We start from the raw sequence: 26,013 nt of genomic DNA on the forward strand, positions 1-26,013 counted from the left end.
CTCCGGCATCCTCGCGGCGCCGGGCTCCGTCCCCTGCCTCCCGCAGCCCCGCGCCGCGCCGCGCCGCGCCGCGCCCGCCGGCACCTCCCCGCCTCCGCGCCCGCTTTGCCGCGGGGCTGGAGCCGGAGCCGGAGCCGGAGCCGGGCCGGGAGCAGGATGCCCGCCGGGCGCTCGGCGCAGGTAGGAGCCGGCTCCGCGCCCCGGGCGCACGGGGGTCCGGGCTGCAAGGGATCGGGGGGTGCACGGGGATCGGGGGGTGCACGGGGGTCTGGGGTGCACGGGGATCCGGGGTGCATAGGGGTCGGGGGTGCATGGGGGGGTCCGGGGTGCACGAGAGTTGTCTGGGGTGCACAGGGGTCCGGGGCACAGGGGGAGCAAACAGCCCCTGCCCAGCCCCAGAGGATGGAGATGCCTGGTCCCTGGAGCCGCTTGGCTCTGAGCAGCCCCCTTTCCGGGGGGCATCAGCGCCATGGGGCTGGGGAAGGGCTGGAAGCATTGGGACCCCCCCCCCACCACCCCGTTTGGGGTCTCCTGCAGCTGGGCCTGGAGCCAGGTGGGGGGAAGCTGCCCAGCTGGAGGCTGGGGGGTGAGGGGGGGGCAGGGGGAATGAAGCTGGCCCTGCCCCACCAGCCTCTGGCCTGGGCAGGGCTGATGAGCAGCTGCATATAGGAGTCAGGAGGCCTGGTGGGTCCCTCTGTGCCCCACTTTCCACCGCTGGTTTCTGGAGCCAGGTCTGGCTCACGCCCCTGGGGCCAGGCTGCACTCGGGTACTGGCTGCAAACAACCCTGTGGCCCCACTTTGCCAAGCCAGCTGGGGTGCCCTGGGGCTGACGCCGCTCCACGGTCCCCCCCAGCTAGGCCCCAGTCCTGGGTCCGTGGCAGCGCGGCAGGGACTGATCCCCCCCTCCCTTCCCGTGCGCCGAGCTCCGGCTGCCGGAAGGCTTGGCTCAGACTGCTTCCTTCTCCCGCCCCTGCACCCTGCATTGTCCGTAACAGCAGGCCATAGAGAGCAGCTTGGAGCATGCATGCGGGGGGACCGGGACCCTGGGCTCCTGGCACCGGTCTCTGCTCCCCCGTGGGGGTGGAAGTGGATGTGGACAGACTGAATGCCTCTCCGGGGTTCGCAGCAGCCAGCGCTGTCCGAGCCAACTGCAGTAGTGCCAGGCCGAAGGTTTAGTTTCCCTCCCCCGGTGAGACGTTCCCAGTGCCAGTCTGCATTCCCGTCGCTGGATGCCCAGCCCTAGACACCCCCAACGAGACCCCTTTCCTGCATGGCTTGTGGGGGTGTTGGGAGCCTCGGCTACCACTGAAGCCACTGGGGCCTGCTCCCAATGCATGAAGCCTTATTAATGAGCAGTAACTGGGGGGTATGTCTCACAGGGGAGGGATCATTTGGGATCCACATACCTGACCCTAAGCAGAGACTTCGCCTCTGTGCTCCAGGGACTGCTGCGATGCCTGGACTGATTCTGGCTAAGCCTTTATACTGTATCCAGATGAGCAAAACTCAGCAGCTAAAAGGCCTGATCCCACTGATAGCAGCAATGATGATCCAAATAATTAGTACCTATTTTAACTCTAATAGGGGTTTAGGTTTTTTGTGGGCACCCAGAAATTCTGGGTCCCTCCGTTTTGCAGTGCCTCAGGCCTGCGAAAATGCGGGGAAACCTCATTTGTTCGATATGGGATAGTTCAGTGTTGCACACCTGAAAGCTATTGTTGCTCCCAGCTGAAGGTTGGGGTTTTGCTTGTCTTATGACATGGATAATTCAAAATTATGCTTTGAATTTGAAGCTGTTTTCTGGGCCCATGGACCAGGAAAACCATGTCAACCCCAAACGCAGGAAACAAAATATATCGATGTTGGAAGACTGTAAATGGGTTCGAAATGAATGGGCCGACAGTAATTTGTAGGTGTCCCTATGATGGACTCACTTCACCCATGTACAGACCGTCCTAACTGATAAGAAGCAAGGGAGGCGTTATCCCAGTGACTAATTAATTAAGCAGATTTCATAGGATGTAGCGCAGGGGGATCCTAATGTGAACCTGTACCGAGGATCTAGGGGCTCTTTTCCTTCTGCTTAGACCAGTCTAAGTGCAGAACTGCCCTGCCAACCCCTTCGGTCCCATCAAACCCACCCTACACAGCATCCCAGATCCTGCAAAACCACCCCTGGTCCAGCCAACCCCTGATCCAGCCCCTGATGGTGCATGTAGCTGGAGCTTCTGCCCCCAGCCCTTGCAGACTCCTCTGTGCCCTGGCACTTGCTGTCCTGAGCCCCAGCTGCTCTGTGTGCTCCCATCTCCTCGGGCACTCCTGAGCCAACCCTGATTGCACCAACCTGCAGTTTTTCCAGGCTGTGGACTATGGTGTGAATCTGGTGGGCAGTGCCGTGTGATAAGAGCCTGGCAGGAGATGGCTGGAGGGAGGATGTGGCTGTCTCCCCTCTGCCTTGCAATATGAGATTGAGGGGCACCCAGACCAGCTGGACACGAGGACTCACCTCTGCAGGCAGTGCACACCTGGCCTGGGGACCTCCCTGCCATGGGGATACCTGGAAGTTGGGAGTGCCTGAGGGGGTGGGAGCACATGGAGTGGCTGGGGCTCAGGCCAGCAAGTGTCGGGGTGCAGGGGAGTCTGCAGGGGTGGGAGGCAGAGGCAGCAGCCCCAGCTACATGCACAACTGGGGGAAGGATCAGGAATGCCGTGGGGAGTGGGGGTTGGTGGGACTGGGATGGGGTGGTAGCACATTTCCACACTTAGATTGATCTAAGCAGAAGAAAAAGGGCCCCTAGACCCTTGGTGTGGGTTGACATCAGGAGCTCTGGGTGCATCCACACATGCAATTAATGTGAAGCAATAAACTGTGGAGCAGGTGGAGCTGGACTAAACTACCCCCAGGCACACCGTCTACATGAGCGCCCAGTACAGCAGCAATTTGAGCCAGTGTGGAGTAGGCCACGGCTGGCAGGGGGCACAGGGGGCCAGCCCTGGGCTCTGGGTGGTGGTGTTGGGTGGCAGGAGGTGGTGGCTGGGGCATGAAGCTGCTAAAGTTCAGAGCTGTGTGGCTAGGCAGCAGGCAGGAGGCTGGGCCCTGGCTCGCTGGGTTGAGCGGACGCAATTTATACCCGTCTGCACGTATGTTTAATCACAGTAAATTACCCTACGTACGATAGTGCTGTCCCTGACAGTTCTGTCTTACACCGGTGTCAATTCATTTACTGCAGCTTAATACTGTTGCACTTGTAGACAGTGATGCTTTACTCCGCAGCTAATTAGTCTACTCATCAGTAAAGTGCATGTGTAGACACAGCCTCCTTGTGCTACATCCCATGAAATCATCTTAATTTGACACTGGGATAACTCCTCCCTTGATTCTTATCAGTTAGTACGGTCTGCACATGGGTGAACTAAGTCTGTATGTACCTGCAGTCATTTGCATACATGCAAATTACTGCCGGTATGTTTGGGGTTTTTTACTTCATTCATTTTGAAGTTGGTAGTTTTTTGGTTCCCTGCTTTGTGAATTAACAAGGTTTTACTGAAGATTTCCCTCTCTCTCAACAGTTGGGCCCCCAGTCTCTGAAAAATCAGGCTTCTTAGACTCATAGAGAAATACAAGTCACAAGAAGTCCAAGCCCCTGCACAAGGCAGGATCATCCCTGACTAACCCATGCCAGGCCTGTGTCTGTCCAGCCCACTCTTGCAAACCTCAAAGGATGGGGATTCCCCAGCCTCTCTAGGTAGCTGCTCCTCGGAGTGAGAAAGTCCTTCCTAACAACACACCTTAATCTAAGCCTAAGTAGCCACAATAAATCGAAATCTGTCACAAAAGAAAACAATGCTCGTGTACACAGTTACATCATTATGCTACATAGATGGTGATTTTTGTAACATTGTGTACCGTGTATGAGGACAACTCGTAACGTGTACAAGCGCCCTCTGGTTGCAAGGCAAGCCTTTTGCTCCTTACCCGTCCTAAACAGGACAACCTTTTTTGTATTTCAAGACTGTAACCAAGTTCCCCCTCAGTCTTCCCTTCTCCAGTGCCTTGTCTCCCCTGTTGCTCCCCTTTTACCTAGGGCCTGTAATAGGGTGTTCTTGGTGTTAGGATTGTGGGGAGGGGGAAGGTCTGAAGTGGAAACTTTGGGGATTTCTTGAGTCAGCGATGTGAATGCAACCCTATGCTTCTAAGTCATCCCAGTTCTTCCAGCCTCTTCTCATAAGTCACGTTTCCCAGACAGCTCATCAGCCCCATTGATCTCTACTGGACTTTTTCTAGTTTGTCCACGCAGTGTCCAAAACTGGGCACAGGACTCCAGGGGAGGCCTCCCCGGTGCAGAACAGAGCAGAAAGAAATCCATTCCCTGGATGTGCAGGAGCCACTGCTGTTAATACATCCCAGCACGTTACTTGCCTTTTGGAAACAGTAGCACACAGGTGACTCATTCAGCTTGTGGTCTGCTATAACCCCCCAGTCCTTTTCTGCTGTACTGCAGCCTAGCCAGCCTATATTTGTGCATCCAGCCAGGAGGTGTTTAAGACCTGGGTAGACAAAGCCCTGGCTGGGATGATATAGTTGAGGCTGATCCTGCTTTGAGCAGGGGGTTGGATTAGATGTGACCTCCTGAGGTCCCTTCCAACTTTCATTTTCTATGTTTCTCTGATCTACTTCTTTCTTCCTACATGAAAGGCTTTGCACCTGTCCTTATTGATTTTCCTCCTGTTTATTTCAGGCCATTTTTTTCCAATTTTCTCAAGCTCATTCTTAATATCAGCCCTGTCCTTGTGTGCCCCCAGCTAGGTGTCACCTAAAAATTTATTCTGCATACCCTCAGGTCTATCTTTTGAGTCATTCATGGAGCTTGTGAACATTACTGAAAAACCAGTAGCGCATGCTAGCGAATTGATGCAAGTTTGGCAGTTAGCTCAGGGGAGAGAAAAGTGTGTAAAATTAGTAGAAGTTAAACTTCATAAGAAAGGGACTGAGATTAATAGTTAGGCTGAGCAGAAAGTGAAGGAGGGACAGATGTGGCCAGAAGCACATAAAGCAGTAGTGGAGGCATTCAGAGAAAAGAGGTCATCATCCGTGGATTTGCTTAGTTTATGGCAAGCTGGTAAGGAGGTGAGTCTGCTGGCTAAGAAAGGGGAACACTGAGGGTGGAAAGTTTGGAGATACACATCAGGAGTGATAATGGCTAAAAGAGAAAGCCAACCTCCAGTATAGGTAGTGCCGGGGTAGTACAGGACCCTGGAGCTGTGTTCAGATTGGTTATATTGGTCCTTTACTCCATTGCTATTGAGTATCTTAATACAGTGTTCAAGTTGTGACTGAAATAGTCTCGTTGGTCATCAGCCTCATTCTCAACCCCAGTTAAACCTTGGAGCAATACTTCGCTGACTTTTTATCTTGTTTTGGAGAGTATCTAGTAGAAGCCTTGACATGGATGGCTTTTGCCACCAATTATGCAGCTAAACAGAGTAAAAATTACATTGCAAGGCTACCCCCGAGGCAAGAGCTCCTATGCACCTGAGCAGTTTATGCCCTCAGCCAACATGTAGATGAATGGTTTTTGGTCCAATGCAAGCAACAGGCAGTGAATTGGGAACCAGCAGCATGTGATGCAGTTACACAATTTACACACGTATCTGTTATGCCTGTTGTTGGAGTAGGTGGTACCTCTTCCACTTGGACATGAGGATCTTGATTACTCTCAAAGCATGGTTACCTAGCCAGTTATGCACCCACCTACTTGCAGTTTTAGCTATGCCTTATTTTCTTTGCTTCCTTGAAGAATGTTGTGGGCGACACTGTCCAAAGTCTTGCTAAAGTCCAGACATACCACATGTGCTGCTCCCCCTTTTATACGAGCCCTTTTAGCTCATCAGTGAAGGAAATCTCTTTGGATAGCCATGATTTACACTTAACAGCCACATGAGTTTGTTGCTTGTCAGCCTCTTGGGGCTTCCAAATTGCTTGTTAGGAAGATACTGGAACATGTTATCCAAGTATCAGTTAGACCATAGTTCCCTGGGTCTCCTCCCCCTACCTCCCTTTTTGTTTAATTTGCACTTTTTCTATGGATATGCCCTTTTCCCAGTTTTCTGCGCTGTCACTTGACCTGCAGGAATTTTCAAACTTGTTAGACAAGTTTCAACAATTAGCCCAGCTGCTGTTGAGTGCAGTAGGATGAATCTCATCAGGCCCTGCTTGATTTGGAAGTGTCTAATTAATCCCTAACTTGTTCTTTCCCTATTTTGGGCTGAATTCTTATGCCCTTGTTCTTGATACTGATTGACTGCCATGTGAGAAGCACAACCTTTTTTGTGAAGAATGAAGTTTAAAAAAAAAGTCATTAAACACCAGCCTTTTATGCATCCATCCATTATTAGCTTGTCCCTTCTCCCATTCAGTAAGGCATCAGCACTAGCTTTGGCCTTCCCTTTCCTTTAATGCTTTTGTTATGCTGTATGCCCCTTCCTAGCTGTGTCTCAAGTCTCTGCCTGTCTGGGATATGCGGTTACACTCACCCTTAGTAATATGGGTGAGTTTCCATTTTTTGTAAGAGTTTTAAGTCATTGAAAAGTTTGCTGTCTAGCCAGGCTAGTGCCTTGGGCTTTCTTCTTCTTCCTTCTCATCTATCTGATCTGTTTGTGTGCCCCTATCTCACTAAGGTACAGCCATCTCTCTTGGACTCCTTTTTCCCTTGGACTTGCCTCCCCAGGGTCCTGCCTACCAGTTCTCAGTGTCTTATGTGCCTCACATCTCAGGTCTCAGGGGCATTCACAACCCTTTGCTCAGCTGCTCGCTAGCTCTGGGGACACTCAGAGTCCTGCGGTGCCTATATTTATTTATGGGCACAATCCCTAGGTGCTTTGGCCCATGAGCTTGATGCCCAGCTTCCACCTCAGCTCTGGCAGGATTTGTAAATTAGGCATTTCCTGCATTTGTTGCCTGCAGTGTAGGTCATACATGCATCGTAGGCCGTGTGCAGCATGGGCAATGAGTAACAGGCCATGTCATGACCTGATCTAAGCTAGACCTGTGTAGCTAGGACCTAAGGCACCTTTCTGTTTCAATTGCCATTTATACATTTTGACAGGATGGTGTTTTGTTTCAAGTTTTGTTTTGTTTAGAAACTGCTGTTTCGTTTCGTCGAAACTGTTTCGACTCTGTTTTGACATTTTGCCCATAGGCTATAATGGGGAAGCATGAAACTGCCTATAACTTTGTCATTTCTTGCCTGATTTGGATGAAACTTGCAGAATTGGTAGCCCTGCCTGAGGTCATGGAGTCTGCTAAGTTTCAAGGAGATAAGTATAGCAGTTTCTGGGAAACTGCACCTCAGGCTGCTGATAAGCATAACTCGTGACACGGGTGATGCTGTGTGTGTGTTAAGGTGCACCCTCACTGGTGCTGGGGCCTCTACATGACACAGTAGTGTGCCCCAGTGAGGCTCCTCCTCCCCTACAGCCTTAGTCCAGTCCACCACTTTAAATGACAACAGGTAAAATAATAACGTAGTGAGCAGCAGCACAGTAGCACGAGCAGCATCTCAGGCAGCCAAACTGTCACAGAGCCCTTCCTTCCTCTGCTGCAGGAGCTTCTTCTTCTCCAGCAGCTGCCAGACAACTCTCCCTGTCAGCCCCAGCCCTGGGGCTTAGATGTGCCCAGGGTCCTGGGTCCTCCCAGTCAGCTGACCAGGGAGAGGTGCTAGGGGTGTTGGTCTAAGGACATGGCGCTGGCAGACAAGGTCCTTTCCTTTGGCTCAATCTAATCTGGCATGTTTTAGCAGACCAACTGAATAGTTAGTTACAGAAATATATCTTAGCAAGCTTTTGGGTTGAAAACCCTTTGTCCGGTTGAGGAAGCACCTGCATTTGGTGGGTGTGTGTGCTGGTCTTGCATGGAAGGAGTAATAAAGAAGCCAGAGGCTGGCCTGCCCCACAATGCAGGCATGAAAGCTAGTCAGTGAAAATGGAAATGGAGGTATCAGGGAATAAGAGACAGGCTGGGGTGGGGGGGAAGGGGGTGTAGCAGCGCAGGTGAAAGTGGAGAGGTACCTGGGGAGTCAGATGTCTGGCAGGTTGTACTGCATCATAAATCCGATGTCTATATTGAGTCCATGAGTTTCTGTACCTAGGAGGCTGATGAAGTGCAGTTCATAGGCTCAGCTCTGAAAAGTGGTTTGTACATTCAAACAAGCACCTAACCTCATCATCAGAACTGAAGCCATCTTCCTACAGCTCAAAACACAAAACCTGCCAACTATCTCCAGCACCCCACAACCTGCACGCCAGACTCTATCAAAGATAACAAAACCCAACTACCCATGGGGGCACTTTCCTCACCAAAAAAAACTCTGCCTCCAGTCTCTCAGGCCTGATCCTGAGAGGGAATTTACAACGATAAATGTATCTCTGTTCCTATATGAATTCTATAGTGTAATATCCTATATAATTATAAAATTGAAAAGAATAAATCAATGAAAATAGCAATAAAATAAAAGGGTCTATTCTAGAAGAAAGCATAAGGCATTGTGAAATCCCACTTGCTATGCTAGCAAGTAGGAAATCATTCAAATCAATGGTAGTAGTACCTTTGTTGTCTAACACTCCTGACCTGCTGGAAGATAGCTCAATAGCTGTCAGACCTCAAGGCAGAAAGCAAGTCAGGTCAAACAATGCTGCCTTTGGTGCTGTTTTTCCATCCCTCCCCCAGAGCACTGGGACTGGAAGGGACCTCGGGGAAGGAGGACACTCACTGGCCAGCCACACAGACAATAATGAGAGCAGTCCTTTCCCCCTCACCCCTTCACCCCTCTTCCCCCTGTCTCTCCTTACTTTCTGTTTCCCTGCAAGCAAGCCCAGCTTCAGCTTTGAAACTCGAAACATTTCGAAACTTTCGAAACGTTTTGACTGCCCTCGTTTCGTTTCAAGGTTGTTTCGAAGCCCTCCATTTCATTTAAAGTTCACTGTTTCGAGCTCGAAATGAGTCAAAACAGCATCGAAATGAAACAGCCGGCGAAATTTTGCACAGCCCTAGTAAGCATGCACTGCAGACAGTGATAAGGTACAGTAACATAATGTAAGGAACTGGAAAAGGATTGGTGTTGTTCCAAAGCAGAACCAAATCTGGAAAAACTCTGTTAAGTGCAAAATGAAAGAGGACTGGTGTAGCTCCAAAAGCATCACCAGATAGGGAAAGCTCTGTGTTAAGTATGTAATCGTGGTTAAACCGTGCGACTTTGGACTTCTCCGAAGTTCAGTACGAAAGAGGAACTAAATCAGTGAAAATCTCTAAGGGGACAGAGAAGCCTGGCCAGTGGACCTGTTTTCCACTTGAATCCAAGGCCATGTAAACACCATCTTTATTAATCCAAATAAATCTTTGTTATTGTGCATCCTAATAAAGTTTTCAAGTTGTGACTAAAATAGTCTCACTGGCCATCCGTTTCCCTCTTAGAAACTTCCCAGTCCTAGAATCATAGACGTTAAGGGCTGAAGGGAGCTCAGGAGGTCACGTCTAGTCCAACCCCCTGCTCAAGGCAGGACCAGGACCAGCCCCAGCTACATCATCCCAGACAAAGCTGTGTCTACCCGGGTCCTATAAAGCTCCAGGGATGGAGACTGCAACACCTCTCTAGGTAACCTGTCCCAGTGCTTCACCACCCTCCTCGTGAGAAAGCTTTTCCTAATATCCAACCTCAACTTCCCTCGCTGCAGCTTGAGCCCATTGCTCCTTGTCCTGCCATCTGCCCCCACTGAGAACAGCCCAGCTCCATCCTCTTTGCAGCCCCCCTGCAGGGAAGTGAAGGCTGCTAGTCAATCCCCCTCAGTTTCCTTTTTTTCAGACTAAATCAGCCCAGTTCCCTGCATTGCTGAGCTACCTAATAATATGATTCCCTGGACGAGGGAATGAAATCCAGCACTGCATACAAGGCAAGTATTTGTGGCTGAAGTGGGACTTCAAAGCTGTACCGGCCCTGCAGTGAATTTCACCCTGGGAGAACACACTTGATTTTGTGCTCTGCCTAGTCATATCCACGCTGCGCTAAGGCTAGACAACAAGGGAGTCAGAAAACAAGATTCATCTTGATTGCTATGTGCATTTCCAGTCCCGCATCCCCAGCTCCCCTAGGCGCCCCCCAGGAGACTTTAAGGATCTCTCTCCATTTTCCGGAGGAACAAGCTGTCTTCTCCATGCTTCTGAGACGGCTGTTTTCAAAACTGGTGGCTCATTTTTTTTTCAGGACAGGGCCTTCCTGAAGAGACAGGACTTAACGTGCCCCGAGGGGGATTTCTAGTAGCTGTGCAAGAGTTAAGCAAGGCAGAGGAAGAACGCGCGTTCACATAGCAACGTTCGCTCACCCACACTGCACGGCCAGGCAGGGGTTTTGTTCGCTGGTTTTGTTGCTCGATGCTGCTGCAATTCATCCTGGGAGCGTGGCATGGGTGAGGGAGCATGGCTTCGAGGGTTGCCAGGCTGTCATACAGGGGCTAGATCCCCAGCGGGTGTCAATGGGCATTGATTGTACAAGGGCTGCTCTACAGCAGCCCGGCATCTGGGCCTCACCGCTTTGAGGTGCACATGACATTCAGGTCATAGGTTTTGTCCATGAAAAAGTTTCCTGTATATCCTCCAACAGGAATACAAGTCCAGCCACAGCGGCCACTTGTGTTTGCACAACTTTGTCGTTGTGTCTAGCCTGGCGGTCCGGTCGTTGCTGCTCTTAGGGGAGCAGAACCAGCGGTTGCCACGATGCAAAATGTTGGCAAACCAAAGCCTCATTTAGACCCTCCCCGTAGACGTTAAAAATGCAGGATCTTCTGGACCAGTCCAGATATGTCTCTCCAATACATTGAGCCATCTGCCTGGCTTGTTTTTCAAACCCAGCTGCTGTGTTGGTAATTTAGAAAAAGCCCAAATCTTATCTCACAGTTCAGTTCTAGTCTAACAAATACCCAGGAATAACCCTCCCAAAGGTCTTTGTCCAGAGAAGAAGAGCTCCACCTTCTCAGCTGAAACTTGTCCCTGGGTAACACCCAGGGCCAGTTTTATCACTCGAGGTCCCTCCAGACTCTGAAGCCCCACTAGCACTTTCATGCTCCTCTGTGCGGCTTTCCAGAAAGTTTTTTTCTTGGAAACCTTTTAGTCAAAGCACCTTTTAAATCCCCGCCCCTGCAAAGATGCATAACTTAAAAAAAAACCCCCAAATTTGCTACCTTTATGTTTATCAACGTTATGACTCTATTGATATTTATATATTTAGCAATAGAGTTCCAGCATAAGTCTGTAACTGGGCAAACAAAGGTGTCAGAAAGAGAATACATCGTTTACATGGACTTCCAAAAACAATACCCCCAAAAATCCCAACAATGTCCCTTATCATTCCTCCTTATTTACATTTTGAATTCGCAATTAATTTTAACTACTCGGAAAGAGACCTGGCTGTTATCGTGATAGTGCGGTGGAAGCCACTGGGTCCTTGGAGCCACTGGAGCCACTGTCTTTGCAGGATATCCACTGTCTTTGCAGTGTTAGAAGATTGAATGAGATGATATTCATGTTGAAAATGTTATAACGACTTTATAGAAGTCAGTGGTTTACCTGTTTTGCAATCTTGAGTTCAGTTTTTGTCGGTCCACCCCAAAAAGACATTGTAGGTCCAGAAGCTAGTGATATGTCATGGAGGAAGACAAATAAGTCACTGGAGAAATACCATCAAGGTTGCCTGCAGAAGATCCTTCAAATCCAGTGGGAAAACAGATGCACCAACATTGGTGCCCACTACTAAGGACACACCATGAGCATCGAGGTGGTGATCATCCGACATCAACTCCGCTGGGCCGACCACGTCATCTGGATGTCTGACTCCAGACTCTCGAAGCAAGTTTTATTCTCCCAGCTCAGCCAAGGCAGACGCTCACAAAGAGGGCTGAGAAAGTGCTTCAAGGCCAACTTGAAACAAATGCATCATTGACATCAAGGGTTGTTGGTTGTAGCCGTGTTGGTCTAAGGACATTGACAGCAAGGTTCTTTGGGTAGATGTGAGATCTTATTTAGATTAGATGTGAGATCTTATTACAGGTGATATCTTTCTTAGACCAACTAACTAGCTGGGAAAATTGTTCTTTGCAAGCTTTTGGGCACCAACACCCTTCTTCAGGCTTTACTGACATCAGCTCATGGGAGACTGTCACCCAGGACCACCCCAAATAGAGGAAGAGTCTGCTGGAGCGATTTCAGCACTTTAAAACCTTACAACGACAACAGGAGATGGAAAAGCAGGAGTGGCAGAAACAGTCTGTTGTGGACTGAGCCAAGAACCCAGAGCCACCCAACCAGCATGGAGACGCGTGCCCGAATTGCAACAGAGTGCGTGGATCCCAGATCAGCGTCCTCGGCCATCTTCAGCCCCACAAATAAGACCTTCATGGAAGACGGTCATCCTCAACTGCGAGGGATTGCCAAAGAGTTTGTAGGAAAACAGATGAGAACGATTCAGTTCAGAGAGGACATGCCAGAGGTAAATAAGCTAATAAGGAGTATAAGGCATTACCTTCCAGGACATGCGGAGTCAGACCAAAAGTAGCGGCTGAGTTTTGGAGCCAGAGTCACAAAACCAGAGGAGTCAGGAGCAGAACAGCTAACATGCCTGACAAATGGCCCACAGACCATTGCTGTAGGTAATCATAAGTAGGGACCGCGCTGCCTCCTTCCTCTTCTCCTCCCCCATCCAGGTGTGGCCAGACATAGAGGCATGGCCAGCCCCATGCCATCTGGGCACAGCTGTGTGTGGAGGCTCCTGACCTAAGGAAGGCAAAGTGGGTATCTACTTGTAAAACCCAAGAGCAAGAGTCCAGCTAGTGAAGCAGAAAGGCAGCAGCAATGCAAACCTGGGGAAGGAAACACAGGTTACCGTGACATGTACGACACTGGGAAACACCTTAGCACCAGGCATCATTAAGACCTTGAGTTTCACAGAAGTCAGGACAAGATTAAACACTTGCAAAGTTGTGTGAACATCCGATGGTGTTTTAGGTAAGTTGCTTGCATACACTGTTACCCAGATTACAGATGGCCTCTGGGTTGGCTACTGATAGAAGAGGCAGAAACAGGGCTACAGCCCAACCTTTTCTGTGCTTGCATTTTAAAACATTAAAGCAAGCATTTATCCCAAAGTCTGTCTGGCTGCCTGTGACATCACTACACACATTCTCTCATCTATGCCACCTGGGGAGACTTGGAAGGTGGGAGGACTGTGGCACGCAGATTGACAGCAGGTCTTCTTGAATTAGTTGAATTCTCCAAATTTCCCTCCAGCCTATAACCTGTATCTGTAGATGGCTTGTTTTAATATTCTGGTAAATGATCCATAGTATCATAGAAAATGAGGGCTGGAAGGGACCTCAGGAGGTCACATCTAGTCCAACCCCTTGCTCACTGTAGGACCATCCCCAGCTACATCATCCCAGCCAAGTCTTTGTCTAGTCGGGTTGTAAACACCTGCAAGGATGGTGATCCCACAACCTTTCTGGGTAACCTGTCCCAATGCTTTACTACCCTCCTAGTGAGCAAGTTTTTTTCCTCATATCCAAACTCAACTTGCCTTGCTGCAGCTTGAGCCCATTGCTCCTTGTCCTGCCATCTGCCCCCACTGAGACCAGCCCAGCTCCATCCTCTTTGCAACCCCCTGCAGGGAGGTGAAGGCTGCTATTCAATCCCCCTCGGTCTTCTTTTCTGCAAACTCAATCAGCCCATTTCCCTCAGCTTCTCCTCTCCAGTCCTGTCCCCCAGCCCCACAACCATAGTCGTTGCCCTTCACTAGACTCTCTTCAATGTGTCCACATCCTTTCTGCAGTGGGGGGCCCACAGCTGGATACAGGACTCCAGATGTGGCCTCCCCAGTGCAGAACAGAGGGAAGAATCACTGCCCTCGATCTGCTGGCACCGCTCCTGCCAATGCAACCCAGGATGCCAGTAGTCTTCCTGGCACCAAGGGCACACTGCTGGCTCATAAGTGATCTCTGATTGGTTTTATTTAAAATTATTTGTTTCGCTGAAACATTTGGAACCAGATCTCTCGTGGGCTTGGAAGGTGTCAGTTAGTTGGGATTTATATCCTTGGGAAAGTAAACGGGAGAGTTTCCTTTCCTTCCCCATGGTGGAACGCTGTTCAGCACTGGCCTGCTTCTTCTTTACATTAGTTTATGGGTTTCTCTGACACAGTTGGGGGCTTTGGGGGGGGGGGGGGTTGGATTTTTTTACAAATTATCTAAGCATCTGATCCAAAATATATCTATTATAGCAAAACAGCATATAAAACATTTGGTTACATCACTCACTACTACAAATATTTTAAGATAAAACTATATGATATGGTGTATTTGGATGATGTAATATAGGATCTTCCCTTATAATGTCTCCTTTCAGGCCTTGTGCTCTGTTTAATTGTATCTCATTACTGGTTTAGTTAGACATGGGGATGGTTTTCTTTGCTTTGCTAACAAAGCGTTGTCACATCTGCAAAGTGTCATACTGTGGTTGCTCAAAACCAGGTTTTGGGGCCTTCTGTTTAGCCACAGTTTGACCTAGGCCCCTTGAAAATGGCCAAGACTGGCAACAATGCTTGCAAAAAAACTACTCCCCTCTTCAGAGCTCACTCCAAATCACTAGCTGGTATGGAGTTGCAAAGACATTTTCGCTATGTACAAATCATTCTGGATTACAGTTTGTTAAGTGTCCCTACGAAGCACTGGATACTGCCACTGGTAGAGACTGGGTATGTGACTACCAGACCCCTTGTATCAGCAGTAAGTCATCCTCCCTGTGAATTGAACCCCACTTTCCCAGGAGAGGGTCAGGACTGCTGGCACCATGCTGCTAAAGAGGTCAACATTTGTATTTCAGGCCCCGGTGACATTCGAGGACGTTGCAGTCTATTTCTCTCCAGAAGAATGGAAAGAGCTGGTCGAGTGGCAGAAGGAGCTGTACTGGGACGTGATGAAGGAGAACTACGAGCTGGTCACTTCATTAGGTAAAAAGATATTTCTGTGTTCCTGGCAGCTGCATGGGCCATGAAAAGCCAAGTCACCTACCAGCGAGGTGGGATTCACTCTGCTGGGAGTGCATAGTTGTAATTGCACATTATCGAGCTCTTTTGTGAGTGAAAACACAGGGAGCAGATTTGAGGTTGTTGTTAATGTCTCTCCAATTTCTAAGCTTCGCTTATATCCCAAACAAAACAGACAGACTCCACTAAAGATGCAGTTAAGGTTGAAAGTATGGGTCAGTAATTGAAGGGCAAAAACCTGGCAGGGATGTTGCAGTTATCCAAAAAAACAAGCATTACGAACCCAGGAAATTCAGAACTAAGGTTACACTTAAAAGAAATATAAACATATTGCAGTAAGAAATGTGCAGTGAAAGCACTTAAAACACACTCTGATCTCCAGTGATGTCAGTCAAAACCATAACAGCATGGGAGGTATGAACACTCACAGCCGACATGGATTTTTTAAGAATAAATTAAGAAAATAAAGGGTGCATCTGCACGTTCATTAATGCGCTTTTGCTAATGCACATTACATGTAGTACCTCCATTGTGAGGTACTAGGAAAAGGTTCATTAACCTATTTTAATGCTCATTAGTGAAAATGAACGGTATTTTGTGACGCTTTATTCATGCACATTAAAAAAGGCTAATAATGCGCATTAAAGCACGCATGTAAATGTGCCCACAGACTGGGTGAAAGTATTGTAAGGTGGATACACAACTGGTTGGATCATTGTGCTCAATGGCTTGATATCTAGTTAGGAGGAGGTATCAAGTGGGGTTCCCCAGAGGTCTGTCCTGGGTCCGGTAATTGTAACATCTTCATTAATGATTTAGACGATGGGATTGATTGCAGGCTTAGTGAATCTGTGGATGACAGCAAGTCGGATGGAGTTACAGACCCTGGAGGACAGGGCTAGATGCAAATTGAGCTGGAGAAATGGTTTACAGTCAACCGGATGACTTTCAGCAACGATAAGTGCAAAGTCCTGTACTGGGGATGGAATAACAGCGTGCACAACACAGACTGGAGAGTGACCGGCTGGGCCGCAGTGCAGCGGAGAAGGACCTGGGCGTTACAGTAGACCATAAGCTAAATATGAGCCAGCAGTGTGCTCTTGTTGCAAAAAAAAAAACCCAACTGCATCCTGGGTTGTATTAACAGAAGTTTCCTTTGCAAATCAAGGAAAATGATGGTTCCTCTATATTCAGCACTGGGGAGGCCTCACCTGGAGTCCTATGTCCAGTTTTGGGCTTCACACTTATAAGAAGGATGTGGGCAGTTTGCAAAATGTCCAGCTCAGAGCAATAAAAATAACTAGAGGCCTGGGAAGCAAGACTTATGAGGAAAGATGAAAGTGCTAAGGGTATTTAGTGTGGAGAAGAGAAGACTTGGGAGGGGATTTGATAATCATCTTCAAATACGTGACAGGGGATGACAGAAAGGATGGAGATGGGTCTTTTTCTCTGACCGTAAGGGACAGGACTAGGAGCAATGCCCTCAGCAGGAGAAATTCAGATTGGAGGAAGTTAGGAGGAACTTTCTGACTGAGGGTGGTCAAGTATTAAAACAGGCACTTGGAGAAGCGGTGGAGTCTCTCTGTCCCTGGAAATGTTCAAGAGCAGGTTGGACAGACACGTGTCTGGGGTGGTTTATTCAGGGATGCTCCTGCCTTGAGCAGGGGCTGGATAAGCCCGACCGAGGGCCCAGCCTGCCCAACTTTTCTGGCCACACACACTAATCACCATTCAGATCCAAGCGGGGTTTCTCCCAGGGGCGCTTGACATCGTTGGGGTTTGCAGCTACTCAAAGATTTTTTCTCCAGCCAGATGCAATACCTTTTGTTACGTCCGTATAACATGACATGATCTTTCCTTTTCTCTCCAGTAGATGATGGGCTGACAAATGAAAGCCTGGAGGAAAAGAGTCGGGAGGAGGAGGTGGAAAGCTTGCCCATGCAGCCCTTCCTTGCAAAGCTCAAGGAGAAGGTGCTCCAGAGCCCAGCAAAGACGAAATCCTGCCCAAACCCTAGCAAACTGCAGGCCACGCCGAGAGGCTCTGCATGCACCCCACCAGAGAGACCTCTGAGCAGTCTGGCTCCGCAAAAGTCCCCAGGGGCAGAGAGACCCCCCGGCCCGCCGGAGCGCGAGAGGAGCTTCCTGGAGAGACACGAGCTGCTGATGCGGCCCCGGAGCCGCAAGCGAGAGAGGCCGTTCCCCTGCAGCGAGTGCGGGAAGTGCTTCTCCCAGAAGGGCGACCTGAAGATCCACCTGCGCATCCACACGGGCGAGAGGCCATACGCCTGCCCCGAGTGCGAGAAGCGCTTCACGCAGTGCGGCTACCTGAAGATCCACCTGCGGCTGCACACGGGGGAGAAGCCCTTCCCTTGCGGCGACTGCGGGAAACGCTTCCCATCCAAGGGCGACCTCAAGATGCACCAGCGCAAGCACACGGGCGAACGCCCCTTTCTGTGCAGCGAGTGTAAGAAGAGCTTCACCCGCAAAGTGGACCTCAAGGTGCACCTGCGGAAGCACACGGGCGAGCGTCCCTTCACGTGCCCGGAGTGTGCGAAGAGCTTCACCTCCAAGGGCTACCTTAAGATCCACCTGGGGCAGCACAAGGGCCGGCGCCCATTTGCCTGCCTGGAGTGCGAGAAGAGCTTCATCTCCAAGGGCTCGCTGAAGATCCACCAGCGCGTCCACACGGGCGAGACGCCCTTCATGTGCCCCGACTGCGGGAAGAGCTTCACCACCAAAGGGTACCTCAAGATCCACCAGCGGCTGCACACGGGGGAGACGCCGTACCCCTGCGGTCAGTGCGGGAAGAGCTTCTCCACCAAGGGCTACCTCAAGATCCACCAGAAGATCCATGCCGAAGGCGCGCCTTTTGCCTGCGACACCTGCGGAAAGAGCTTCGCCACCACGCGGTACCTCAAGATGCACCAGCGCAGCCACACCGGGGAGAAGCCCTTCACCTGCCCCGAGTGCGGGGAGAGCTTTGCCCAGAAGGACTACCTCCGCATCCACCAGCGCACGCACAAGGGAGAGGGGCTCTTCACGTGCCCCGACTGCGGGAAGAGCTTCACCGCCAAGTATCTGCAGATCCACCGGCGCATGCACACCGGGGAGCGGCCGTACGCGTGCACGGACTGCGGGAAGCGCTTCACGGCCGAGGGCTCCCTCAAAGTCCACCGGAAGATCCACACCCAGGTGTCGCGGAGCATCTGCGGGGACTGCGGGAAGAGCTTCTCTTCCCTGCGCTATCTCAAGGTGCACCAGCAGATCCACGCCCGGGACCTGGTGCAGCTGTCCGTGGGGAGCAGAGGGGCCTCGCCGCCGGCTTACATCCCACCAAACCCCCCCCGGGAAATGATTGCCTTCACCTGCACTGTCTGCGAGAAGAGCTTCTGCCAGAAGTCAAATTTGCTAACGCACCAGAAGACCCACGCCGAGGAGAGGCCGGCTGCGATGCAAAAGCCCGGCTTCCCTCCCCTGGCTTCTGCGGAGCTGTGCCCCGGGAGCCTGCCCCAGGACGGGCTAAGAACAGGGGCCAGTCACCTGGACCCCAGTCCCTGCCCCCTCCCTTTGGATTTGAAGCCCAGCTTCCCATTTTCTCCGCAGACCCCACCTCTTTCCCCCGGGATAAATCTAGCTGTCTCTTGAACTCGCCTTGCCACCTGCTTATGCCCAGCGACCTCTTCTGCGTGATTGAGACCTCCCTTTGCATGACGTAGCTCTGCCCAGGTTCCCCCGTTCACTTCCACTCCCTGGTGCTCCCGTGCGGTACCGTGTCCGAGGTAGGGATCGTGCCCTGGTGGAGTGAGCCCCAGTTTTGCACGCTGTCTCAGGCCTTACAGACTTGCTCGTTGTTCGTTTTTCATCCATAACGCCTGCTCTGGCTTTTCTGCAGCAACTTCGCACCAAGCCTGCACCTAGGGAGGAAAAATGTCCAGCACACCTACAGCCTAGGGAATGACCTGCTGGGTGGCACGGAGGTGGAAAGGGATCTTGGAGTCCTAGTGGACTCCAAGATGAACATGAGCCGGCAGTGTGACGAAGCCATCAGAAAAGCCAATGGCACTTTATCGTGCATCAGCAGATGCATGACAAATAGGTCCAGGGAGGTGATACTTCCCCTCTATCGGGCGTTGGTCAGACCGCAGTTGGAGTACTGCGTGCAATTCTGGGCGCCGCACTTCAAGAGGGATGCGGATAACCTGGAGAGGGACCAGAGAAGGGCAACTCATATGGTCAAGGGCCTGCAGACCAAGCCCTACGAGGAGAGACTAGAGAAACTGGACCTTTTCAGCCCTCGCAAGAGAAGGTTGAGAGGTGACCTTGTGGCTGCCTATAAGTTCATCACGGGGGCGCAGAAGGGAATTGGTGAGGATTTATTCACCAAGGCGCCCCCGGGGGTTACAAGAAACAATGGCCACAAGCTAGCAGAGAGCAGATTGAGACTGGACATTAGGAAGAACTTCTTCACAGTTCGAGTGGCCAAGGTCTGGAACGGGCTCCCAAGGGAGGTGGTGCTCTCCCCTACCCTGGGGGTCTTCAAGAGGAGGTTAGATAGGCATCTAGCTGGGGTCATCTGAACCCAGCACTCTTTCCTGCCTATGCAGGGGGTCGGACTCGATGATCTATTGAGGTCCCTTCCGACCCTAACATCTATGAATCTATGAATCAAGCCAGTGGTTGCTGTGATTTTAACCCCCAGGCTACGACTCAGTGCACTGCGTTGTTAACACTGTTTAGCACAGGTCCCCTATGCTGCTTGCTTGTTTGCACGCTCATTTCGTCGCACAGTGCATTCCCAACCAGCCAGCCCAAACGTCCAACTGATCCTCCTCCTTCCCTGCTCCCTTCTGTTATTCCCTGTCATCTCCTCTGACTCCAGCTTAGCTTCACGTACATCCTTGGAAATCATGGGCCAGTTCACAGCCTGCTGGCTTCACTGGAGTGGTACCAGGGATGAATTTGGACCTTCCCTTTCAATAACTTTCAAGCCATTGAGTGCACTGGCCCTGGGGCAACTGCACTCCTCATCTTTCTGTTTCTCCACGTTGACTTCTGTTGTATCTGTAATAAGTATTAGAAACGGTTTGCTTGAAACCCACATTGAATATAACCACAACTGCACGAGACAGGAACTGTTGCTAGGTGCTGCTAGAAATGTAACTGCAGACCTCACCACAAATGCATACAAGAAACAAAAAGCGCCCACCCTGCTTCAGGTGAAAGAGTGTCTCTCTGAGATGATGCACCTTAGAAACCAATGGAGAAGTGAAACAGTGAGCGTGAGAGGTGTTGGGAGGGATTGGAAACAGCCCCTAAAATCATAAAATCATAGAAAATGAAGGTTGGAAGGGACCCCAGGAGGGCACATCTAGTCCAACCCCCTGCTCCAAGCAGGACCCGCTCCAACTACATCATCCCAGCCAAAGCTTTGTCTACCTAGGCCTTTAACACCTCTAAGGATGGAGAGTGCACCACCTCTCTGGGGAGCCTGGCCCAGCGCTTCACCACCCTCCTCGTGAGAGGTTTTCTTGATGTCCAACCTCAACTTCCCTTGCTGCAGCTTCTCCCCACAGAAGCTGATGCTGTCTGAGTCCTTTTCTTGCATGACTTCCCCTGAGGATTCACCATGCGGCACAGGCCGTCTCAGCTGGCCCCTGAGCATCTTTAGTGATGCAACCCCAGGGAAGGAAGCCAGGGCTGGGAATCCACTCCTCTTCATCCAGGGACTTTTTGTGGTTCATACATTAGGGCCTAGAGTGGTTTCTCTCCGTCTCAGGCGATGTTCCAAGGAGCATAATAAGCGCAAGTTTCTGCTTGGGGTTGCTGATGTGAGAAGTCCGGCTAAAAAATGTATTTTCTGATGCAAAAATGTCCCAAACCACCCTCAAGTACCTGCTGATTGTTTTTAACACCAAGGGCTAACGTGGGAGTCCCAGGTCCAGCGAGTACCTGTCCCCGTGGTCGAGGGAAAGCTGTTTCTCCTGCCTCTGTTACTGCTTCACACTAAGGGTGGGTCTCCATGCTGCCCTGCACACCTCCCAGGGGTGCATTTTGCTCCTAACAGGTCCAGATATTTTTGCTAAAAACAACACAAAAGTTTAAATGGTGCAGACCAAACTGAGTGCATGGGAGCTAGGGACTCCCGGGTTCTTTGGACAGCTGTTTTCACTTACTACGTTGGAAAGCCCCTCTCCCTGTATAAAAAGTCAATGTGCTGGTTTATTTGCCACACTGGAGCATGGTTGTTCTGTGTAATGGTCCTTAATATGTGCTGTAACTATGAGATAAATTAGGGATTGTTTCTCATTGAGGCAAATTGGTCCCTGGCTGATGTGCTGGCATTCCCGAGGACTGTGCGTGTGAACGTTGGATGTTGGACGGTCCAGGGTCAAAGCAGGGAGACAGCGCCCTCCCGTCCTGGTCCCGGTGCACTGTTGTGTGCCTGGGGAGAAGTCACTTTAACCTGTCTGTGTCTCAGCTCCCACCTCTGTAAAATGGGGTTAATAAAACCTGTATCATGGGGAGGGTGGGGGTTGGAGGACTGCTTTATAACAGGACCCACAGTTCAAAGGTACAAGAGACATCTAAATGATCATTACTGGGTAATCAGGTAGGTTTCTGTGCTGTCTGTTCCTAGAGCCAGCCTTTATGTGGGTTTTCCTGATGTGCCAATTACTAAAGAATCGGGGCACCTAATCTACTAATTTATAAAAGTCAAGGTAGTCCTGGGAGGACCGGTTTAGTCTTCTCAGATGAGCTATTCCCAGAGTAAGGCAGTATCTCAGCTGGTGGCCAAACTGGATCCCCAGAGATTACTCAGGTTTGCAGAGATGCACTTTGGCCTTCCTGAGACCTCTCAGGTGTATTTTTAATAAGCTACGTCCTACCCTGGCAGCAGCAGGAGCGTAGCAGTGCCCTCACCTCCCTCTTGTACCTGGGGCGAGTCGGGATAGTTTTGCTGTTTTTGGACAGCGCGCCCTGCACTTGTGCAAGACGGTTGTTCATGCAGCTTTGAGAGTAGGTTTGATGAGCTCTTGTATGGGATGATTTGGACAGGGCTGACCCTGCCTTGAGCAGAGGGTTGGACCAGATGTGACCTCCTGTGGGTTTGCCAGCCCCACGGCTCTATGGTTCTGTGGCCAATTTGGATTTTGTCTCTGAGAGATCAGACATCCCCCTGGGAGACATGTTGTGATTAGGACCAGAGTCATCGTTTCACTCACTAAGCTGCCCTATAGTTGAAGGGTTGGCATTGGAGGAGACATACCGCACCATCAGAGACTCCGCTGAGCCAATGCACCACAGCTGTGCCGGTTTCCACCAGACTGAAGGCTTCTGCAGCTGTTTCGTCTGCTAACGTGGCCTAACACAGAGCCCGTAACAGATATGCTGCCTTCACGAACCTCTTGTGGCTTATGTGTGCAATCAAGACACTAAATTAAAACTGATAAGGCTTCAAGTCTGGAGGAAAAGCTACAGGCTAGGTTACCACCCCGCAACACTGCTGACATCTGAAGCATACGACGGTGGTGTAAACAAATGGAGCTGAGTTGGCTGTGTGCAATGTGAAGAGCCTTTATGACACAGGAGGGGAAAACTGGGCCTTGGAAACAGTTATAGGACCCTGCTGCAGATTGCAGGTGAATTTGACTTAATAATTGGCTAATGCTAGGGCTACATAAGGGAGATTTTTATAGGAGGACTAGATATCGGTCCTAAGGACAGCCAGCTGGTAGTGTGAGCCGCCACAGAAATGATAGGCCAGTTTTCTGCCTGGATATTGAACAGTTGCACTAGCTGGGCACATCTATACTTGCAATTAATGCTATTTGACTTTACTGCGCAGTAAATTTACTGTGCAGTAAGTGCCTGCACATGTAGACAGTGACTTTTTACTGTGCAGCAGATTAGTCTACTGTGCAGTAAAGCATCTAACGTAGACACGGCCACAGTGAAGAACAGTATGCTGTTTCGTTGAGAAAGCTTTTCCTAATATCCAACCTGTGCTGGGAGTTCGTGGCAAACAACAATTTATTCAGTGGATATGGGGGAGAGCAAGCATAAATGAGCTGACCTCAAACCTGCCCGTACTGGTTTGAAGAAGTCCCTTAGTGGGAGAAAGAAAATTAGCTGGAGGATATTGGATTTGTTCCATTTAAAAAGAGCAGCTTCAGTCAATATAGGAAGGACTTAAATAATCTGAAAAGCAGCCAGGGAAGAGCAGGAATCCAGGAGATTGTTTTTCTGAAAGACACAAGTCCAGTCACCATAAACCTTAACGGAGAAAAAAACCTGAAAAATCATTGGGAGCCTTGGTGCAAACACTGAAGCTGCTATGTCGTTTATCCCTTTAAGCTCTTTTGTGACTCCTAAAATTAAAGACTTGGTAAATCCTTACAGAGTGGGTGTGGGGATGCCCCAAGAAATGTGAAGTGGCCAGAGGAAATGGAGAGGCCAACATTCAGATATCCCTTTGGGTTATGGAAAACAGCGTGGTTAAAACAAGAAGGTGGGATGCAACAGAGGAGGCCTCTGCCAGGAGCTGCCTCGAGATGCACAGGAGGCAGATGGGCATGTTTAACTGTGTTCGTGACCTGGAAAAAAAGCATAAAGCCATTTGATGCCTTAACGTACCAGAGCTCCTTCAAGTCCTTGGAGCTGGAACGAAAGTGGCCTCTGTCAGTTTGTTGGACTTTGTCGGTTTAGAGAGGGATCATGCTATTTTTTAAAGGACTCGTATTTGTGTTTGCTTTACTGTTTCCCCCCATTTTGCAGTTGCTGAGAGTGCATGATATGGGGTCAGGTTTGCAATAATATGAAGTCCACAGTTGGGGATTGATTGCAATAGGAGCCCTGCCATCAACCTCAGAGGTGCTGCATCAGGCCCGGTCATTAATCGCTGTTCGGGAGAACAGAACTGGCTCGGTGCGTGCTTATCTTTCTGCCAAAGAGGTGCTAAGAGAAATGGGTTTTTCTCACCCAATGGTAAGTGAAGGGGATAGACAGAAACATTGTAAATATGATATTCCTGCAGTTGCCTCATGCATAGCTTTAACTTTAATTATGCTTTCTTTACACGTGCTGTGCTTTTTGCTGGAAGGTAACAGGGGCAAGTTGGCTAATACTGAGGTCCAGTCATGCTCCTATTAAAATCAGTGGGAAGGGATTTCTTTTTATTCTTATCCTCACAATGTGTTCTTCACGCTTCATCCTATTTTATTTAATAACGAGCTTGTTACTGACTTTTCTTCCTGGAGTTACCAATCTAACTTTCACTGGATCAAGGACTGTTTGGGGCTGTCCTGTTGGGAAACAGATTTAGGGTCTTGTTATGTTCTCCACCTTTCGGTCAAGAGGCATTAGAGGAACAGACAGCATCATGCTAAGTCAGTGTGGTGCTGTGCACTTTGTGCCCTGAGCCATTGGGACCCTTTCCCGCGTGGTAGCATGCTGCAGGGAAAGCATAGGACAAGTGTGCTGGGGTTAGAGTTGCAGGGGGCTAACCCCTATGCAGGATCTAACCCCTTTGCAGGGGTTAGAGTTGAATTGTGGGGAGGTTCCCTTTATTTTCACAATGGTTTTCTATAATGAGAGAGCTTTCTGTAAAACATATAAAGGCTCGTGCATTGTGGGCTATTAGTTTGGGAGAGCACAGACACACGCGCATCTGCAGTGTCACTTATTTTTTAACCTGCTATTCCTAATATTACACAACACACAAAATACAGTAGACGTTTAAGCATTGAGGTAAAATAAGCCTGAACGACTAGCAGTGGTGTTCATAAGCAATGCCAGCCAAGCTTGTTTTAACTGAAATGAAGAATAAACATGCCCCTTCCCAAGCGAATGCATGCCTGTGATCCTATGATCCCTGCTGACTTCCTGCCCCTGGGGCAGGGGGCTGGACTCGATGATCCTCCAGGGTCCCTTCCAGCCCAAATGTCTATGAAGTCTATGAAATATAAGACACACCAGCTTGTTGATCTGACAATATAGCTCAGAGGAAGAGGTCTTACCATCTCGAACCACAGAGACTTGTGTAATGAAGAGGAAGACAGTGAGTTTATTGTTCTTTCCTTTGCCAAGTACTTTCACCAATAAAGGGTTGTTTCTGGCAGATTTGCCTCAGTGTAAAATGCTGACGCACAAAGCGAAACTTCGCTCATGAAATCTAAAAAGGGGGACGCCCTGTTAGCAGATGGCAAATGGTCCGACCGCAGATCGGACTCCTCAGAACTTGGTACCGCAAACTCCAAGAGCAACGTCAAGAAGATGCAGCCACGCTTGGTGCTTGGAAATCCAGTTACGAGGTGGGACTAGTGCTGGAGATGCTGCCGTCTTTCTCACATACGGAGTGACATTTTTGAGCCTGCTGTAATGTAGGTACTTTTGCTGTTTTAAGCTCCATTACACAGTGTATACTAATAATGGCTAGGGAAAGCACATTCCTTATGGTAAACCTGCTACGGAAAAACATTTGTCTGTACATGTAAGGTAAGACACCAGGGTGTCCATGCCTGTCTTGTATGATACAATATGATTATTATATTATATGATATAATATTTGGCTATTCTGTAGGCATCATTTATGCCTGTTAATGACTTAATTTGATCTTTGGTTCTTTTTGCTTGTTTGTTCTTCTATATTTCTAAATAAAAAGGAAAAAAAAAGTGAAGACGACAGGAGTCACCGTCTCTGCTGCACAGGTTTCAAAGATGCAATGCACTTAGACTTTTCAAAAGCAAGGTTCTTTGGGTAGATGTGATATCTTTTGTTAGACCAACTAAATAGATGGGAAAAAATGTTATTTGCAAGCTTTTGGAAACAAATACCCTTTGTCAGGCATAGGGAGACTCTGCTGGTGGTATGTGTTCTCCAAGTACACAGCTTGACACCACACAAAATCCTGATTAAAAACTAACCACGCATTA

General features: G+C 49.6%; 1 protein-coding gene across 2 annotated transcripts; it reads left to right on the top strand.

Annotated features, from left to right (window-relative positions):
- Positions 1-28: 28 nt before the first annotated feature.
- Positions 29-25,757, top strand: LOC102565361 (gastrula zinc finger protein XlCGF26.1). 2 transcript variants are annotated; one of them, XM_059729409.1, is made up of 3 exons: positions 29-180; positions 14,919-15,045; positions 16,952-25,757. In XM_059729409.1, exons 1-3 carry the CDS (start codon positions 157-159, stop codon positions 18,724-18,726), a joined length of 1,926 nt encoding a protein of 641 aa, XP_059585392.1. In that variant the 5' UTR covers positions 29-156; the 3' UTR covers positions 18,727-25,757. The 2 variants fall into 2 exon arrangements, with proteins under 2 accessions (XP_059585392.1, XP_059585393.1); XM_059729410.1 differs by having other exon boundaries at positions 16,955-25,757.
- Positions 25,758-26,013: the final 256 nt, after the last annotated feature.

Source organism: Alligator mississippiensis, chromosome 5 (assembly GCF_030867095.1).
Source record: "Alligator mississippiensis isolate rAllMis1 chromosome 5, rAllMis1, whole genome shotgun sequence".
Classification (NCBI taxonomy): Eukaryota; Metazoa; Chordata; order Crocodylia; family Alligatoridae; genus Alligator; species Alligator mississippiensis.

What these genes read in the sequence shown, in the direction of transcription:
- LOC102565361 (XM_059729409.1), top strand. Translation starts at nt 157, where the DNA reads ATGCCCGCCGGGCGCTCGGCGCAG. An exon ending in CCGCCGGGCGCTCGGCGCAG is followed by an intron (nt 181 to 14,918) that starts GTAGGAGCCGGC and finishes TTTGTATTTCAG; the next exon opens with GCCCCGGTGACATTCGAGGA. An exon ending in CGAGCTGGTCACTTCATTAG is followed by an intron (nt 15,046 to 16,951) that starts GTAAAAAGATAT and finishes TTTTCTCTCCAG; the next exon opens with TAGATGATGGGCTGACAAAT.